The sequence below is a fragment of the Pan troglodytes genome, chromosome 10, assembly GCF_028858775.2.
Source record: "Pan troglodytes isolate AG18354 chromosome 10, NHGRI_mPanTro3-v2.0_pri, whole genome shotgun sequence".
Lineage (NCBI taxonomy): Eukaryota > Metazoa > Chordata > Mammalia > Primates > Hominidae > Pan > Pan troglodytes.
Window position 1 is genome coordinate 79228099 of NC_072408.2, and position 20904 is coordinate 79249002.

The following is a 20904-nucleotide window of genomic DNA, read 5'->3' on the forward strand; positions in this document are numbered from 1 at the left end:
CTATGTCTCTGGAGCAGAGGGAGTACATCAAAGCATGAACTCTTTGTGTCACCATAACCAGAAGTTGATAACACCTCTATGACCTTTTAAAATAAGCACAGATCTTAGAGTCATCTAATCATAGATATTTGGAGCTGGAAGGCATTTTAGAGATAATTAAGGCTAATGACCTTATTTCATAGGTGAGGGAATTGTGGTCTTAAGAAATTAAGTGATTTACTGTTGTCGCATAGCCAGTTGGTGACAGAGCCAGACCAGAGCCTGTGGGTCCCCTCAATAATATTTTTTTCCATTATATCCACTATCAGAGCTTTCCCTGTAAGATATATTTCATGTAACATATTTCTTTTAACATAACTGAAAAAATACACTAGAATTTAAGCAATTAGAAAACATCACATTTTAAAACAGATATAAAATGTTTTCTCTTATACAATATTGAGGTAAATGTAAGAATATAGTATTTACTGCATTGAGTCAAATATATTTTCATTAGAAGGCACAACGCCTTTGCCTCTGTAGGTTCCTGCTGCATGTGGTTTCCTTGACTTATGAAATTTATTAGGACGGGCCCATCAATAATGGCACTGATACTTCCAGCTACCTATAGCACTGGGCTTGAAAATGAACTGTGATGAATGGATATGACCAGCATTTGCAGTGATAGCCTATATTTCTGCTGTCATGTAAAAATGGCAAGTAGTTTAATTTGCCAAAAAAATCACTAAGTAAAATCAAGTATTCCTTATAATTAGGATTTCTGGACACTTTTTAGGATATAAATTCAGAATCTGGTGTCTTTGTTAAAGCCTTTGGAACTGTTTTATTTTATTTCTAGATCTTTTAGCTGTGCCTAAGCATCCGTATGCTGCTATGGAGAACTGGGGACTAAGTATTTTTGTGGAACAAAGAATACTGCTGGATCCCAGTGTTTCATCTATTTCTTATTTGCTGGATGTCACCATGGTCATTGTTCATGAGATATGTCACCAGGTATGAGAAAAAGAATCAGGTGTAAGTATAATGTGAAAGCTATTGAGAATGATTTTGAATACCTACATTAAGAGCTAAATTATTATCCTCCCAAAGAAGTTTTAATTTTATATGGAGCACTGTGTAGTTCTTTCTGGAAGATATGTCATTTTTCTCCAATCATAGAATAAACAAAAACAAACACACTGATCATATTGAGTAAGTAACTGTCATTCCATTTAGTTGAAGAGTGAGATGGCACTGCCACCCAGCAGCCTCTTTGGAGCCCCTATCTGGTCAGTTATCAACCTTGCTTTATTTTCTTGTGATTATTAGTGTGTATATATGGTAAGTGCAGTGATGGCAATGATTTATTGCATCGCTGCAAGATGCAGCTGAGTTTTGTGTATGTGTCAAAATTTGCTTTGACTGAAATCAATTTGTTATTCCCCTTTTCCCACCACATAGACACTTAGGAAGTCTTTCACTAACTCAGCCATAGACTCTTTGTTCTCAAATGATTGATATTTTTTGTCTTGGCATGTTTAGAAATTCATATGTAAATTTGCCAACTTTGTAGTGAAGCTAAGATAAAATTAATTTCATTTTGATTTTATGCATTTTCTCACAATGAATGGAAGGTATTAGATTTCGCAGTGCTTATGTGAATCTTAATTTTAGTGGAAAAAAATCACTGAAAATAGACGTCCATGCCAATAGAAAGTGATACCTGTCCTGGTTACCAGTATTTATGGAGCTTTAAACTTATAACACCAGATATCTCATTGTGATACAGTGTGATTTCAGTAAATTATAAAACCCACACCTTGTTAGAAGCTGAAAAAACTAAGGAAAGAGTGATGTGAAAAATGCCGTCAGTGAAAGAAGGTAAACAGTTAAATGCTGATAAATGAATACTGACTTAATGATGAAGTGATCCGGGTCAGACGACCGTTTATGTAAATGTCAATTTTTTTTTTTTTTTTTTTTTTTTTTTTGGGACTGAGTCTCACTCTGTCACCCAGGCTGGAGTGCAGTGGTGCAATCTTGGCTCACTGCAGTCTTCGCCTCCCAGGTTCAAGTGATTCTCCTGCCTCAGCTTCCCAAGTAGCTGGGACTACAGGTGCCCACACCATGCCCAGCTAATTTTTTATATTTTTAGTAGAGACGGGGTTTCACCGTCTTGGCTAGGCTGGTCTCGAACTTCCTGACCTCAGGTGATCCACCCCCAAAGTGCTGGGATTACAGGCATGAGCCACCGTGCCTGGCCCCTAAATGTCAGTTTTTTGCACTGAACCTGTAAGATATTTGATGTTTGTATCTGCCTTGTTGACCAGATCTCTGAGGTGTGTTCCTCATCTCAGGCTTAAGGGGGATCCTTTGCAGAGATGACTGGGGCTCCTAGTCTGTACTAAAGAGGATGGTTTTCACCGAATATCATGTAATTATTTGAGACAAAAGCAGTTTCCTTTTTGAATGCTCCTATAAATGACAAGTTAGATATATAGTTCTGTTGAAGTGAAAGCGCACCGATAATGTGTAATTGTTCGGAGAACTGGATTTCATTTGTTTCATATTCTAAGTTACTTTCTTGTTATAGCTTAGTATTTGTAGGCCACTTACTATGGAATAATGAACCAGAAGCTAGGAGAAACACTTAAAATAATTTCCGTTGTCATTAACCAATTAATTTCTATGTTACCTTTCCTTCCCACCTATTTGTTGTCACAATTCTGAAGATAGGATTTCAAGTTAAAGGAGAAACATGCATTTTTTATTTAAAAAATTATTAAAAGTTAAACATTTACTTTGTGGTCCTCAACATACTGAGAGCTGTTTTTATTTGTATTTCAATGAGAGATCCTCTTGAAGAACAGATACTTTACTGTTACTATTGAAACTGTCAGCCAAGCTTGTTAATGTGGCTCCTAAAGCCGTACATGATCTGGTACTTGTCTGCCTTTCTGGACTCTTTCACGCTTTCCTCCTCCTGGTCCACTATGTTCCAGCCGCACAGGTCTTTCTTCTGTTGCTTAAATAGCTCATTCCCACTTAGAGTCTTCACATTAAGGGTTAATTACATCTCCCTGGAATTCTCCTTCCCAAGAATTTCTCATGGCTGGCTGTCCCTTATCATGGAAGTCTGAGCTCAAATGTCACTTGCTTAGAGAGAATGTTTTTGCTTTTACAATGTAAAGCAGTTCCTCCCTCATTCCTGTAGCAGTTTGTTAGGATCTGAAATTGCGTTGTTCATTTGCTTATTTATTTTTTTATCGTCTACCTCCCCTCATCCCCCCTACCTCTACAATAAAATGTCAGCTGCATGAGGAGGAACATTATCTAACTTTTCTTCACTGAATCTCGTCTTTAGGCTAGCTCCTGGCATATAATGTATTTTTTGCTTTTTAATAAGAAAAGAATTCCTTTAACGTTTTCCTGAACTAAGCAAGTTTCAGAATAATACATCATGATCTAATCAAAACACCTGTTAAAATTACATTATTTTTCATGAAGGCATCTTAGAGAATTTTTTTTGCTTTAAATCCTTATTATAATAGAATCATGGAGAGTCAAGGGTGAGGGACCTCAAAAACCCTTAGTTTTATCAATCAGCAAATATCTTCTCTGAATAGCCTCTGCCACTAGAGGGTGATGCTTACATACCTCCTGTGATGAACTGCTCACTACCTTTCAAGGCAGTATTTTCCCATCTTTGGCCATCTCAGTCTGTTAGGGGGTTTTCTGCGTTTTCAGCAGACATTTACCCATGCTAATTTCCATTCATTAGTCCTGGTTTGTCCCTTGTAGGGTCACAAGAAACAAGCCTTTCCTAATCTACATAATAGGTCTTCAAATATTTGAAGACAGCTCTCATCAGTTTTTCTCTCCTGAGCCCTTTCTTCTCCAAGTCAAATATTCTTTTGTGTTCATTGATTATTCTTTTTTGTTCTTCTCTGAAAGCATGTATAAAAAAACTAGTGTCACCCAAGTACTCAAATAAATCAATACAGTTTTGCCACAACACATTTTAAGATCACAAAATCAATTGGGGAATGAATTCCAGTTATAATAATCATAGTTTAATACATGTAATTTTAGATAAAATAGTTTGGGGATAGATTTTATTTTATTCGATGACCATTAATTTTGTTACTGCAGTGGTTTGGTGACCTTGTGACGCCTGTGTGGTGGGAAGACGTGTGGCTGAAGGAAGGGTTTGCTCACTACTTTGAATTTGTTGGTACAGACTACCTCTATCCTGGCTGGAACATGGTAAGTGCACTTGAATTATTTGAAACTTTTAGTAAAAGGCCGATCTAGTGTTACATTAGGCTTATACCATCCTTAGAGATGACTAAAAATACCAACTGATGCATGAAAATGTATCAATAAAGTGTAACCAAAAATTGAAATGTTAGTATTCTTAAAGAGTCATCTTTTACTTATTAGGAACTATATAATCTGATTTGCTATTCATTTGCTTCAAAATGCCACAATTTACCTAAACAGAAATATTTTCAATTGTAGTATTTTATAGTAAAGGCAAATTGTCCTTTAAAATAAAGAAGTCAAGAGTAATTAATAATATTTTTATACAGAATATATCAAACAGAAAAATGAGGACTTGACATCTCATTCATGAGATAAAACACAAAAAATACCTAAAAGATACGATGTATTATTGTTGTAGATATATGTATTTTAGGATTAAATGACTTAATAAGAGGTCATTAATTTTATATATGAAGTTATTCATATTATACCTATACTTTAGGAATGTCAGAACTTGAACAAAGGTTTTTGTGCCTTAAGCTGTGCTGTTATAGGGCATCCTATAAGAAAAAGTAGAGGGAGGGTGTAGTTTTGCTATATGTCTTTTTATATCAGTTTTTCATTTTATATAAGCTTTCACTGATCAATATGTGACAGTGTGATTATTAAATAGAACCAGGGGTATATATATGTTGTTCTGAAATTCATATTTAAATTTATTTTAAGTGGTACTATTAAATTAAGTAAAAATTGCAATGTACCAATACTTATCAACTTCCAAAAGCTCAACTTTTATTTGTGACATAGCGTAGGCGATTATATATATATACACACACACATATATATATACACACACACATACATATATATACGTACATATATATACACATACATATATGTATATATCCTTTTAAAGCACTTTATTGAGGCAAGATTGACATACAAAATGCTGTACATATTTAATGTATGCAACTTGATGAGTTTGGAGATAAGTGTACATTCATAAAACAAATGGTCACCACAGTCTATGCCATAAACATATTCATCACCTCCAAAATTTTCTTCCTATCTTCTTTACTTATTGTTATTTGGTGATAAGAACACAACATAAGATCTGCCCTTCAAGAAGTTTTCAGGTGTGTGATGCAGAATTATTGAATATACACATTATGCTCTATAGTAGATCTCTAGGACTTATTCATCTTGCATGACTGAAGCTTTGTACACTTTGCCTAATACATCCTTGTTTACTCCTCCCCCAAGCCTCTGGCAACCACCATTTTATTCTCTGCTTCTGTGAATTTGACTATTTTAGATTTCTTATAGAAGTGGAATTATGTAGTATTTGTCTATTTTATCTCGCTTGGTATGATGTACCAAGTTCACTCATGTTGTTACAAATGGCAGAATTTCTTTCTTTTTTAAAGGCAGAATAGTATTCTCTTGCATGTATACACCACATTTTCTTCATCCATTCATCTGTCAGTGGATCGGTTGCTTCCAAAAATATTTTATACTGCTCTCTTTTGATGTTCTAAAGTAGTAATAGGTAGTTATCTACTTGTCTGTTATTGTTCCAAGTATAATTTGAAGAACACGTAAACCAACGTAAAATATGAAAGCATCTGTAAGTCATCATATAACTTCTCCAACATAAATTTAAACGACTCCTGCTGAGAAAAGTAATGAAATTACTTTAACAAAAATGTGAAGATAGTAATACCATATCAATGTGTTTTAATTATTTTCATGCAATTTTACTGATATTTTATGAAGGCAACATGACTCATTTGCACAAATCTACAAGATAAGTTTATTTGATTTATGTGCCTAGGCATTTATATATGTATAACATAATTTTAGTATCTTAATTGAAGTGTTTTATTTTGGCATTCAAATTAATTAACAATGCCTTTAAATGACATTGAAGAAAAATCAGCAATACAACGTTATATTATTGGAAGTATTCTTTAAAAAACATGTAATTTTAAAATGTAAATGTTTACGGTAACTGAAACATTTCCAAAAGTATCTTTTGGTTTTTGATGACTTTCCACCAACTTTGTTTAAATTTCTCATTTAATTTTTATTATACTGTGGATTATTCCTGATTTATAATTTCATTATGTTTCAATATTAAAAGATGTCCTTATTACAAGTGATGTGTTATGCATAGGTATTGCTTTTTTTAGCTCATTCAGATACCTGTGATAAAATTCTTTCTATTCACCGTTATGAAAAATGCATCTTAGATTTAAAAGTAGTCAACAGAATTATACATGGGGTGAAAAGTGACAGATTTTGATTGTTTTAGCATGGTAATATATCTTCAGTTTCAGTATCCTCATTCCAAATTTTGTCTTTGAATGACTTTTCATATTTCTTCATCATTTTATCAGTTACATTGTAAATATAGGAATTCTGGAAAATATTTTTTAGAGGTATTGAAAATGAACACAGAGTGTAAATAAGACAACTGAGACTTCGTTCTTAATTAAATACAGACCATGCATTAGGAGTATAAAAACCTTGAGGTGAGTCAGATATAAGATTTGATTACTTCTAAATCCATATTTAATAATTAAGAAATGAAAACTAACGACGGAACAATTACGGTGTCACAGAAAACTCATCCTATTAAAGTAAAAAATGAAATAATAAACTCCATCACATTTAATTACACAGTTAATAGTGAGAAGAAACAAGTCTTATTATGATGGGTTGTTTTTGTTTTTGTTTTTGTGTTTTTTTGAGACAGAGTCTCACTTTGTGGCCCAGGCTGGAATGCAGTGGCACGATCTTGGCTCACTGCAATCTCTGCCTCACAGGTTCAAGTGCTTCTCATGCCTCAGCCTCCCAAGTAGCTGGGATTACAGGTGTGAGCCACCACGCCGGGCTAATTTTTGTATTTTTTTGCAGAGACAAGGTTTCACTGTATTGGCCAGGCTGCTCTCGAACTCCTGACCTTAGGTCATCCACCTGCGACAGCCTGCCAAAGTGCTGGGATTACAGGTCATGATATGTTTTTGTGTTTAGGTTATATAGATTTAAAAAGCTTTCTGCTATTTGATTGCTTTTGCTTTTTAGTTTGTGAGATAGCTCAATATAAATCCAGAAAACCTACAAGTAGAAACTCTATAAACAAATTGCCCCTCCATATATAATTAATACCTTCTTTGCAAACAATTAAGAATAAGATAGCCACATAAATAAGAGAGGATATTAAGTGCCTTGAAGGCTGTGCCAGCACGAATTTTCATAATGGCATCAGCAAAAGAGTGAAAGAAATACTCAAAAGAACCAGAGTATCGGCTGTGTCAGCAGTAACTCATACTATTGTGATATGCGTAAAAGCTTGCCTGTAAGTGCATGGCTTAAGGTTCACTACACCTGAGCCTGTAATAGAAAAACCAGAAGTCAGGCTCATGTCAGGAGTAAAGAAATTCAGGAAGTTGACCTCTTTTGCCATTAATCTCAAAAACAGTGTTTTTTTAGGCATCAAGGCTCAAACACTGAAAAACAATTTTATCTGCTAGAGAGATACTATGGCAATCTATCTTCCATGGACTAGCAATAAAGAAGCCTAGAATTACATAGTGTTGTTAAGGAGGTTCTTGTTCTGACTTAGGCCAGTATACTTCGCTTAACTGTGAGTAAAATCTTAGGTTGTATGTATGTGTGTTTTCAGAGCCAGTTTCTGATAATAGAATTAAGGAATACTACATATGATAAAATTATCACAATAAGCATTTTGTGATAATTTTGTCCTCTAGCAAACTAATCAACTTTACCATTTTATAGATATGGGGTTTTACAGGAAGTATGGTACAAGTCGGGGTATAGATTGGAAATAAGAAGCTCAGATTTCAAGGAAGGCATTTCCCCTTTCTAACTCATCCTTATCATTTGAAAATGGGAGAATTATACTGACTTAGTAAGTCCACATAATTTTTTTGAAGACAAAATAACTTATGAGGTCTTTGAAATGTATGAACCACTCTACAAATGTAAGTAGGCATCATGGGCCTGGGAAAATGAATGCTCTATTAGAAAAGTACATTGATTTTTTGTATAGATAAGCTAACATTTCCAACCCTAGTAATCCATTTTGGCTTCTTAGGCTTATACCAATTATTTATACGTACAAAATAAACTTGGTATCTAGATTGAGTCTCACCAAATAAATTCTTATCTATACTGGCAATGTGGACTATTCCATAGGAACATAAGCCTTAGATAATGTTTCATTCATCAAAGAGAAGTGTCAAGATCATTAGAAACGACCTCCTCAGCTTAGGGCTGAAGACACATTTCAAAGAGGATTCATGGCATGAATAGTCTTTTTGCTTGATGTTATTTTATCAAAGTTGGCTGTTAGTGACAACATTATTGGATGGATTAAGTTACAGTATGCCATTGACGGCAATCATATTAAATCTTATTGTGTTTCCTCAAAAGAGATAAAAGGAAGGACTGACACAGCACAGTAACTGTTCTTCAACAACTCTTGATCATTTTAATTTGAAAAAAGTTTATGTTAAAATTTTAATACAGCAAAAAGTTGCTTATTAAAATACTGCAATGGAGAACTCCTTATTTTAAAGATCTGGTGCCGATGCAGGTCAAGTCATATCCCCTGTGCATAGTGCATAGGTTTCATTATAATTTGTGTGGTCTATATTCTAGGTGACTCCTTCACGTTCCTGAATATAGCATTACAAGAAAATGCTTCTATAATGAGAATCATTAAACATGAGTGTATGTTCTTTCATTAAAGAAATTGGGAAGGTAAAGAGCCTCACACACCAAAAACATTATAAGTTATACTTTGATAAAGTCAGCAGACTGGAAATTTTCTCTTAATTTTTGTAAGGACACATACCTGGGCATAAAGATAATTATTAATGCAACTGAAGTTCAGTCTGCAAAATAATTCCTCCGAAGTAATAAACTAGAAGGTGATCCAAATGTTTTAATTTATTGATATTTTATTCTCAAATGACTGATACCCAGTGAATGTGAGAAATTTAAAGGCTTCTTAGGGCTGGACCCAAGGGCTTTTGGTCTTTTTGATCCTGTTCAGTTGCTTAAAAGTGACATTTACATTGAGAGACCATAAGGAAGTGGAAAGCATGCCTGTTTGGGTCTCATGGAATCCCAGTCTTTGAAATGGACCTCTTCTCTGACTGCGTTTTCCTTTCTCTGTTCCCTCCTGCTTTTTAAGGCTATTTTATTTTTACTCAACAGAAGTTGAGAAAATCATTGACTAACTGAAATATAGCCGATTTGCTCAGCAAGCAAACTTTATTCCTTACTGAAAATATAAACGTCTTTTTAAAGAATAGAAACATGTTTTTCCATTTAAGAGGAACTGGGGACCTGCAGCTCCCTGTTACGGGAGAAAGGTTTGCTTTTCTCCTGGCATTGGCAGTTAGAGAAGATTTTGGCATTGGTGGATAATGGGCCTATAGCAAAGACAAAGAAACTACAAGGAGGATATAAGAGCGGCAATGAGAGCAGCAGCTAATGCCATTAAAGCAAAATATCTCCTGTGCTGTAGTTGTACACTGAATATATGCTTGAGGAATCCTAATGTGCATATGCCCCATGCATTGAGAATTAAACTAGAACTCTAAGTGTGTATATATTCAGATAATTCAAAAAGAATGTCAGAGTTAAGCAGGCCTGACACTGGAATCTAACCAGTGGAGACTGAATAGATATTAATATTTTTTTTAGCAAAAAAAAAAAAAAAAAAAAACAGTTAAAATGAGAGCTTTACCTGTTACACTAACAGGTTAAACTAGCTTTCACTGAGGCTAATGCAATAACAACCTATATTTACATTTTTTTCTCATTTTAGGACTAATTCTGTGCATTTCAGAATGTCTTGTTGTGGCACTGGTTAACATGGCATTGGCCATGTTAAGAACATCTGTTAGAAAGATGAATGAGTAAGGCTGGACAATCTTTGTTAATTGTTGAAGTATATTAACTGATGTAGAAATTGTGTGGCACAGATACATTTTTGAGTATAATACTACAACTGAAGAATATATAATATATACATGTTTTCATTTTGTTTGCACTTGTAGTTCTTATATAAAAATCAAGACTTTGGATTCACAGTTGCTTGGGAAATAGAAGCTTTTGAAGAGCCTCAATGTTATAAAGATGTGTTAAGTTTCAGGAAATGAAAATCTGTTTCTTTCATTGCTTCAAATGGAAGACCAGCTTTTACTAAGTAAGATATCTTTAGAAAAGGAAGATAAAACAAGCATAATTCATTAGTATTCATGTATATTCACTGTAGATTAACATATATTTCTATCTACTCAGGTAAGTATCTGGAAGGTGTGTTAGTCACATTACCTCACATCCTTTCCTATATGAATTTTTAAAATTTAAAATAAAGCTGAAGATTAAAAAAAATTATACATGTTTTTAAAGGATGATGTTTTTGGTTTTTTTTTTTAATTTTTATTTTATTATTATTATACTTTAAGTTTTAGGGTACATGTGCACAATGTGCAGGTTAGTTACATACGTATACATGTGCCATGCTGGTGTGCTGCACCCATTAACTCGTCATTTAGCATTAGGTATATCTCCTAATGCTATCCCTCCCTCCTCCCCCCACCCCACAACAGTCCCCAGAGTGTGATGTTCCCCTTCCTGTGTCCATGTGTTCTCATTGTTCAATTCCCACCTATGAGTGAGAATATGCGGTGTTTGGTTTTTTGTCCTTGTGATAGTTTACTGAGAATGATGATTTCCAATTTCATCCATGTCCCTACAAAGGACGTGAACTCATCCTTTTTTATGGCTGCATAGTATTCCATGGTGTATATGTGCCACATTTTCTTAATCCAGTCTGTCATTGTTGGACATTTGTGTTGGTTCCAAGTCTTTGCTATTGTGAATAGTGCCGCAATAAACATACGTGTGCATGTGTCTTCATAGTAGCATGATTTATAGTCCTTTGGGTATATACCCAGTAATGGGATGGCTGGGTCAAATGGTATTTCTAGTTCTAGATCCCTGAGGAATCGCCACACTGACTTCCACAATGGTTGAACTAGTTTACAGTCCCACCAACAGTATAAAAGTGTTCCTATTTCTCCACATCCTCTCCAGCACCTGTTGTTTCCTGACTTTTTAATGATTGCCATTCTAACTGGTGTGAGATGGTATCTCATTGTGGTTTTGATTTGCATTTCTCTGATGGCCAGTGATGGTGAGCATTTTTTAAAGGATGATTGTTAAAGCAAAGTCATTTAGCTCAGAAAGATGGTTTCAGGTCTTGTATACTTTAAACCTAGAGATTTAAAATGAATGAGTATTCCCTATGGAATAAAGTATTTCTTCTGAGCACTGTGTTGGGATTTGCATAGTGTCAAGGTCCTTTTACATTTTTGTAGGAGTTTCAAAACCAACTGGTAACTTTACAGCATTACATGCTTTCTAAGAAGAAAACACTTACTAAACCTGGAGTCTAACAATAACGCAAGGCCATCCTTTCTCATATCTAGAAATACCGAGGGGAAAATGAACTTATTCATTCTCTTTTCAAGTAAGAGCAGTTTGTAAGCAGAATATTCCAGTTTGCTAAAAAACTGTCAGACACCACTTGATAAACCAAAAAATTGATAATGCCAAAAATTATACCAAAATGACAAAATGTCTTCTTAGATATTATTATTCTCAAATATATAATAGTGGTCATAGCATATTAGACCACTATTTTATCTCTCCTTCTCACCACTCCTGGTAAAAACGTTATTCTCTTTTAATATATGAATGTTCAACATCTGCTATTATTCAGCATTTCCCCAGGTAAAATGAATTTGCCTTGCAAAGCCTCTAGCATGAACATAGCCAAAACTAAAAGCTGGGGACTCAGAGGGCAACCAAAGAAAAATTCATTAATTTTCTAATTATTAATCATCCTTAACCAGACAGCTATATGTTTTAAAAGACATTAGAACACAACTCATTTCTAAGCAAGGAGTGATTGTCTCAGTCCATAACACTTTATGGGAGTTTTCTTTTTTCTTTTTATCAAGGTTACTTTAATACTGTTCAAGATATTCCTAGACAAGGATGCCAGAAATGAAAGTAGTGAGTTCAAGTGATAGAATAAAAAAAAAAAAAAACACCAGAAAAATAGAAAAGAGCCTCCTGTGAAGAGAAAGTTAAAAAAAAAAAAGGATAATTTGAGGTTGATGAAGATTTTGCCTCAGTTACTCCTTTATCCGTTTTAATAGTAAAGACTCATGTAGCATTTACTTTGTACCTCTGAACACTTTACATATATTAATTCACTGTGAAATAGAGTAAGACCTGTCAGTACCTGGAGAATGTCAAATTTCTCTAAAGTCTTTTTTTTTTTTTTTTTTTGAGTCTGAAGAGTATTATATTGGCTAGATCACTGTTCAGTTCTGCCATTCAGGCAGCTCTTCTCAACCATTAATTCAAAAGATATTTTTGCTGGAACATGTTTTGACACTGAGCTGAATAACTTCTGTGGATATACCATTCACAAACTTGAGTGCGCTCCCTTTGAAAATTGTTGTCTTTAGCTTTGTACCTTTTCCTAGGATTGATGAAATTAAATTCCACTGATTACAGTCTTATTTTTGTCAGTTTGTGTCATATACGTCATTAAAGACGAAGATACATGGGAATGCTTTTCTCCCCTTAGCACCCACTTCAAAAACACCTGTGTCCAATTAATTCCCTTAATCATTTTAGTTTTTCTTCTTCAGATTTTATTTATAGTTCAGTGCGGCCCTTCTTAAGTGCTGTTAATGGTATATTAGGTCAGTAATTTTATATAAATTAGTTTGATGTATTGCTGCTACATTTTCTCTCATTCTATTCACTCATATATTTCATTCATTCTATTTATTTCCATCAGAGAATTGTCAAGCACCTAAAATGAGCCACTTGTGCTAATTTCTATGGAATAAATCTCATGATAATATGCAATTGGTATCTATCAGTTTTTTGTGTACTTTGTATTTATCTTTTGCTTGGTGGCTTCAGTTAATAGATGTTGATAAATTTAGGAATTTTTTTTTTTTTATTGGTTCTTAGCTGACCGATATACTTCTGTCAGAAGTAGCTTTTTTACAGAGCAGCTCAAAAATACAGAGCCATCACCTCAATCAGGTTGTTCTAATTCATAGATATATTTGAAAAATAAAATTGGGCATGGTAAGTTTCAGAGGATTAGCAAAATCATAGAATAATCAGAACATTTAGCTACCTATTATTTTTTTTATATTACATGGCTTAAACATATTTTGTAATGTTTGCTCAGATTAACCTAGTTACAATGGCCATTTCATTAGATTTTTGAGTATCTTTCTGCTCAGGTAAGTTATGCTTTTAAGTCTTGCTTCTTTCCCTAAATATCACAGCTTTGCTTGCAAGATAGGTTACTTAAAAAGCAGATTTCTGTTCTTTTGATTGTAGTGGCAGTGGTGGTAGTATGGTGGAATATTTTCATCTAAATATTGTTTATTTTATAAGTTTCCTGATTAAAGACAAGTTTAGATCGATTGCCCCTTCAGAGGAAAATTTGGCATTAATTACATTCTGTTCCTAACTATTCGCATGACTGGTGCAATTTGAAGCACTTGAATCATGATACACTATTGGTGATGACTAATGAAAAACTAAAAAAATCTATAAACAAATTTGTTGCCCTAGTTTTAAAACAGGGAACTTTTCTTGAAATTGTTGGCTTCTTTAGAGAGATGACAGGACATATAACTTACCAGGCCTAAAAATAATTTGGCTTTCTGCAACAAGATAGTATTTTCTATTTATTGCTAAGTATTTTGCTGGCATATTTGGGCTCTTCACTGACCAAATATTTACAAGGATTAATCTGCATTGACTTGTTCTCTTTCTTCTTTCATTTAGTAAACACTTACTGTATGCACCCCCCCACCCCCCACCCCCCCCGCTTTTTTTTGGCTGGTTTCTCAGTCAGGGATGGGAGACACTCAAATAAGTATGGAACATCAATGCCCTCTAAGTCTCACAGACCTATTTTACCAATTTAGTTAGATTATCTTTATTAGAGTTAGAGTAATGAATGCTACTTTACAGTTAGCTAGAATGAAGTTCAATTCCTTTTTCTACCTATCCCATGAATTAAATTTTTGGCTGTCTGCTACTTAATAGCTGTGTGATCTTGTTTATCCAGCTTCAAAATATGTATGAAATCCCCATGTTGTTTATATCACAGACTAGTTTTAAGAATTAAAGAAATTTATATTCTTACTATCATTTTTAACCAATATTTTTGTTATTATTAGGTACTTAAGTATAATAATATTACCTGCAGTGTAATCATATTTTAACATTTTTATACTTTATAAATGGATTGCAAGTTCAGATTTTACATTCTGAAGAGCAAAGCTTTTCTCTACTAATTATACAATCAGTTTATAAATATAATAGTTTACTTTGAAATGCAGTTTTATATGATAGGTTCTTAATTGATTAACTTTCTGGGCTCTTCGTACTCTATATGTTCTGGAGTTGTTTGCTCTGGGTTATCAAAATTTTCAAATTTCAAAAAATGCTTTTTAGTTTCATTGGAAATATAAAGACTTCTTATTATCTGACAAATGTTAAGGTTTTATCAGACTAGGTTATTCGATAGATTGACAATTCATATCACATTGAAAGTAAAGTACAAAAATGGTTTGTTTTATAAAATCTATTGATCAATTAATAAAAATTAATAATTTTGTTACAGAATTAAGATCAGTTGTATGGCTATTTATTTTATAAATTAAAATAACAAATTCATCACCATGTTAATAACTTCTGGGAGTCGATTAGCTCATCCTTGGAATTGTTCCAAACCTGAATGGTATGAGACAGTTTCCATTAGAAATTTAAACAGAAATATAATCTGTTTAAGAAAATTAGTCATATACATTTAAAAATGCTCTGAATTACATTTTGTCAAATATTAAAATGCCTTAATTCTCTCAAGTGTCTGCAAAATATTGGAGATTCCTTATGACTAATGTGCAAAATGAATGGATAAGTATGAAAAAAGATTAGCCAATTTGATTTTGTTGAAATGTCCTATCAGATTGTTAAAAAATTTAGCATGCAGGAAAATATTCTTACCACCAAAGTAGGTATAAAATTCTTGAAAAGGTGAAGGAAGTATTATCTCTTAGAAACTTAAAATCTATGGACAGGATCCTGAAGTGACATTTTCTAGAAGAATGGGAATGTTCATGTTAACTAGCAAAGAAGAGAAAGCAAGTATTCCCCACTAATGATATATGCTTTATCAGATTAGAGACTGTTTGTTTCACCATCATTTCTCAGCATTTATTTAAAAGTGTAGCATATATGAGATGTTCAGCAATACAAGTCTGGCCAAAAAATTAACAGAAAATTATGAAATGAATGTTAACAAATGTCAGGATTACTTATGAAAGATTATAAGAGTTTCTCTGTTGCTATTAGGAACGCATTCATTGAACAAAAGAAGACATTGAAATTAGAATATATATGAAACTATATTGGATAAATGTTTTGAGGAAACAGGAAAAGGTGGCAACAAATCCTAAAGGTTGGTTGTCAGCAAGATGGCCAAGAAGAAGTTTTTAGTGCTCTTTTCCCCCACAAGGAAAGTCCCCAGACAACAAAGAAATAACTACATTTTGACCAAAATAACTAAAAGAGAGCTCCATAGAACAGCAAAGAAACAGCAGAAATCTAGTAGAGCACAGAAACTCAGGATGGCTACATAGGGAAGGGAAGGAAATTCATTGCCTCCGTCACCCCATTCCCTGAGTTGGGATCAACTCAGAACCAGGAGGGACTTCTTCCTGCAGAGAAAAGGCCCAGGTAGCCTCGATCACCACCATGGATGCTGCGGTTTTTGCTACTAGAGACTCCTTCAGTCTTCGTAGGCTCTGAGCCCAGGTGAAGAAGCTCTCCAGAGTCCACACGCTGAGCTACACCCAGAGAAGGAGTGTGGCTTTTCCCCATCCCCATGGCTCAAGTTGCTACTGTGCTGTGCCACCTTGAATCAGAGCCACTATTAGAGTGTGTCCTGCTCCAGGGGTGAGTAGTCATTGTACCCTTCCATCCCTGAGACTTTGCTGCCCCTGCAATATGCCCACCTGGTAGCATGCCATTCCTGAGCTGATCTGCTATTCCTTACCTCCTAGAGGCAAGCTACTTTGGAACTGCTCCAGCCTCTGCATTCCAGCAGCTGGTGCACCCACCTCTTAGAGCTGAGCTGAAGTAGCACTCCAGCCCCTGGACCTCTGGCCTCCTGCACACCAGAGCAGTCACGCCTCTGGCACCACAGCTGAGGGACATCAGGGGCCTCTGCCACACCAGAGCAGTTGGCCCCTCCCCATTCTACAGGTGAGGCAGCATCCTGTCCCTGGGGAGCCAAGTCTCAGGAATACCAGCGCAGTTTCACCCCCAATGTCACAGCTAACTCGGAGTCCTGCCCCATACAAAGGGATGCAGAGGCTCTGTTGACCCATGTAGCCACATTTTATGGGGCTGAGAAGATATAACATCTTGTATCCTGGAGAATCAGAGCTTTGGCTGAGCTGTACTATCTTGACCTCCAGGCTGAGTAGGTGCCCTGCTTGAGATTCTAAGATGTCCCACCTCTATGGGGAGTGGTCATTGCTGCACTGCTTCCCACCCTTCAGCTCCCAAGCCATATTGGCATCTTGCTATTTCTGGGTACTTGCTGCTGCTGCACCTGGTGTCACAGAACCCATACATCTTAGTTCCATCATCTCAGGGTCTACAGTCACCACTGTGTGGTACCTCATACCCCACTGTGTTTTGTTGGTTCCAGGTCCTGCATTGCTGCTGTATCCTGCTCCAGGAGGCCTTAGCCTCTGGAGAACCTATTCTCCCCCAGAGACATGTCAATACTGTGCCTTGACCCTTAGGATCAAAACTACAGCCACACCCCAATTCCCTGGGTCCAGGTTGCTGGGATGTACCTCAGAGCAACAGTTCTTAGCTTAGTGGGAGAACTGCATCTACTCATACCTTGGAAAGTGAAACTGCACCTCAAGTCCCAGGTGCTATAATAGTTTTACAAGACCCTGATCCCAGAAACCTGTCTTCACAGTTTCTCTGATCACCTGTGCTTTGACTCCAAGTGCCACGTGCCTGTGGGCCATGTCAGACATGACACCAAGAGAGATCCCCTCAGATAAGACTCCTACTGTAGGGAAGATAAGAAGAGAAGGATCCCTAAAGCCCTTGCACTAATAACCTATGCAGCCACCATCACTTCCACAAATTCCTGCAGCCAAGACCACTGAGGTACCACAATTATTGCTAATGTAGATAACAACTGAAGAAGCTAGACAGAGACTACACCACTGCACCCACATGGAACCAGAGCAACTTCACCCTGCCCAACTGACACCCATATATATGTCCATCTGCAGGTGAAAGTATTAGGCTCCAAAAGCCACTCTTAGCTTAGAATAAGTGACTGCACCACTAAGTATGCAAACATACATGCAGGGACACAAGAAACATGAAAAAGCAAGGAAACCTGACTCTATCAAAGGACATAATAATTCTTCAGTAACTAACCTGCAAAGAAATGGAAATTTACAAATTGCCTAAAAAGGAATTTAACATAATAATCTTAGGGAAACTCAACAACATACAAAAAGAATACAAATAGACAATGAAATCAGGAAAGCAATTCACTATCTGAGTGAGGAGTTAAACAAGAAGAGATAGATATTAAAAAAGAAACAAATCAAATTTATGGAGCTGTAGAGTTCAGCTATAAATAAAAAATACACTGAAGAGCTTCAGCTGCAGACTAGAACAAAAAGAAGGAAGAATCTTGAAGATAAGTCTTTCGAAATGATTGTCAGAACTTTTTTTTTTTTACAAAATTAAAAACTGTGTAGATAGTCAATGGGCTTTATAGGACACCATTAAGTAAAATATTCATATTATGCAATTTTCAGAGGAAAAGAGACAGAAAAAGAAAGAGAAGACTTATTTAATGAAATAATTGCTGAAAATTCCTAAGTCTTGGAAGTGATGTTGTCAATAGTCCCCAAACAGTCCCCAAACAGAAACAACTAAAAGATGTATTCTCCATGGACCTTTTTGATCATGCTGTCAATAGTGAAAGACAGAGAATATTTTAAAAGCAGGAAGAGAACAGCATAGTCACATATAAGGAGACCTCCATTAGACTATCAGTGTATTTCTCAGCAGATATCTTACAGGCCAGGAAAGAACGGGATGATATTTTCAAAGTACTGAAAGAAAATAAAAACCCTTTTAGACAAGAATACTATACCCAGCAATTTTGTCCTTCAGAAACTAAGGAGAAATAAAGTATTCCTCAGACAAGCAAAAGCTAAATGAATATATTACCACTATACTTACAAGAAATACTTAAAGAAGTTCTTCAAATGGAAATTAAAGAATGCTAATTACTATCATGAATATGTATGAAAGTATAAAACTACTGGTAGAGGTAAATGTATAGTCAGATCCAGAATACTTCAACATAGTGACGGTGATGTATAAATCCAATATATCTTTAGTCTGAAGGTTAAAAGTAAAAAATAATTAAAGCTACAAAAAGTTGTCCAGGAACACACCATATAAAAAGATGTAAATTGTGACATTAAAAACCTAAACTGTGAAGGGAGATGGTAAAAGTTCAGAGTTTTTGTATGCAACAGAAGTTAAGTTGTTATCAGCTTAAAACGATTATAAGATGTTTTATTTAAGCCTCATGACAACCACAAAACAAAAAAAAATTCAGCAGATACACAAGCAATAATTAGGAAGGAATCAAACAAAGCTCAGAATTACAGAAAATTTTCAAATCACGAAAGTAGATAATAAGAAAGGAAGAAAGAAGCAAAGGAGTTATAAAACAACCAGAAAACAAAGAATGAAATGGCAATAGTAACCTATCAATAATAACCTTGACTGTAAATGGCTTAAATTATTTAATCAAAAGACATAGAGTGGCTGAGTGTATAAGAAAACAAGATCCAACTAGATGCAGCCTACAAGAGACTCACTTAAGCTTTAAGGAGACACACAAGCTGAGAGTGAAAGGGTGGAAGGACTCCATGTAAATTGTAACCAAAAGAAAGCAGGGCTGGCTATACTTATATCTGATAAAATAGACTTCAAATCACAAACAATCAAAAGAGGCAAAGATGGTTATTACTTAATGAGAAAGGGGTTAAATCAAGAGAATATAAATATTGTAAATGTGTATGCACCCAACACTGGAGCACCTAAATATATAAAGCATGTATTAATGGACATGAAGGGAGAAATGAATAGCAATACAATAATAGGGACTTCAATACCCACTTTCAACAATGGAAACATCAATCAGATATAAAATCAATAAGGAAATATTGTACTTGAGTTGCATTTTTGACCAAATGAACCTAGTAGACATATATGGAACTTTTTATCCAATAGCAGCTGAATATACATTCTTCTCTAGGACACATGGAACATTGTTCGGAATAGACCATATGTAAGGCCACAAAACAAGTCTTAGAAAACTTAAGATGATTGAAATCATAGATAGCATCATTTCAGACCACAGTGGTCTGAAACTAGAAATCAATAACAAAGAGAATTGTGAAAAATTCACAAATATGTGGAAATTAAACAACATGCTTCTGAGCAACCAATGGGGCAAAGAAGAAATCGAAGGAAATTAAAAAATATACTGAGACAAATGACAATGAAAACAAACATACAAAAATCTATGAGAGGCAGCAAAAGCAGTTCTAAGGGAGGATTTTATAGTAATAAATGCCTACATTGAAAAAGAATCAAGCTCCAAAATAAATCATCTAACATTACACTTCGAGGAATTAGAAAAAGAAGACCATACAAAATCTTAAATTAGCAGGAGAAAAGAAATAATAGAAATCAGAGCAGAAATAAATCAAATACAGAATGGAAAAATCATAGAAAAAATCAATAAGACTTAGAGATATTTTTTGAAAAAAAAATACAAAATCATCAAGCTTTTAGCTAGCCTAATTAAGAAAAAAAGAAGACTCAAACAAAAAACAAAAAAATTAAAGTGAAGAAGTTTGAACAGATAACTCAGAAATAAAAAAGAATACCCAAATAAATGGAAATAAATCACATGCTCATGGATGTGAAGAATTAATATGTTAAAATGTCTATATTACCGAAAGCAATGTACAGATTCAACATGATTCCTCTCAAAATCCCAAGGGCATTATGCACAGAAATAGAAGAAAACAATTCTAAAATTTATATGGAAACATAAAAAACCTTGAATAGCCCAGGCAATCTTCAGCAAAAGAACAACGCTAGAGACATCACACTTCCTGATTTAAAATATGTTACAAGGATATAATGATCAGAAGAGGGTGGTACTGGCATTAAACTAGACACATAGACCAGTGGAAAAGAATACAGAGTCCAGAAATAAATCCAAATATATATGCTCTGGTAATTTTTCACAGTGCCACCAAGAAGACACGATGAGAAAAGGATTGTGTCTTTAATACATGGTGCTGAGAAAGCTAGATTTCCATATGTCAAAGAATAAAATGAGACTCTTGTCTTACACCATCCATA

The 20904-nt window shown here is 34.8% G+C and overlaps 1 protein-coding gene across 3 annotated transcripts in view; it reads left to right on the forward strand.

The window, feature by feature from the left end:
* Positions 1-20904, forward strand: part of TRHDE (thyrotropin releasing hormone degrading enzyme) — a 393091-nt gene that overhangs the window by 195499 nt on the left and 176688 nt on the right. For all 3 annotated transcript variants that reach the window (XR_010148080.1, XM_016923853.4, XM_016923855.4), the window contains exons 4-5: positions 839-993; positions 4132-4245. Coding sequence is in view for 2 of the 3 variants with exons in the window: in XM_016923853.4 (XP_016779342.1) it covers positions 839-993; positions 4132-4245 (269 nt within the window). In the remaining variant the exon portion in view is untranslated. The remainder of the gene's footprint in view (positions 1-838; positions 994-4131; positions 4246-20904) is intronic.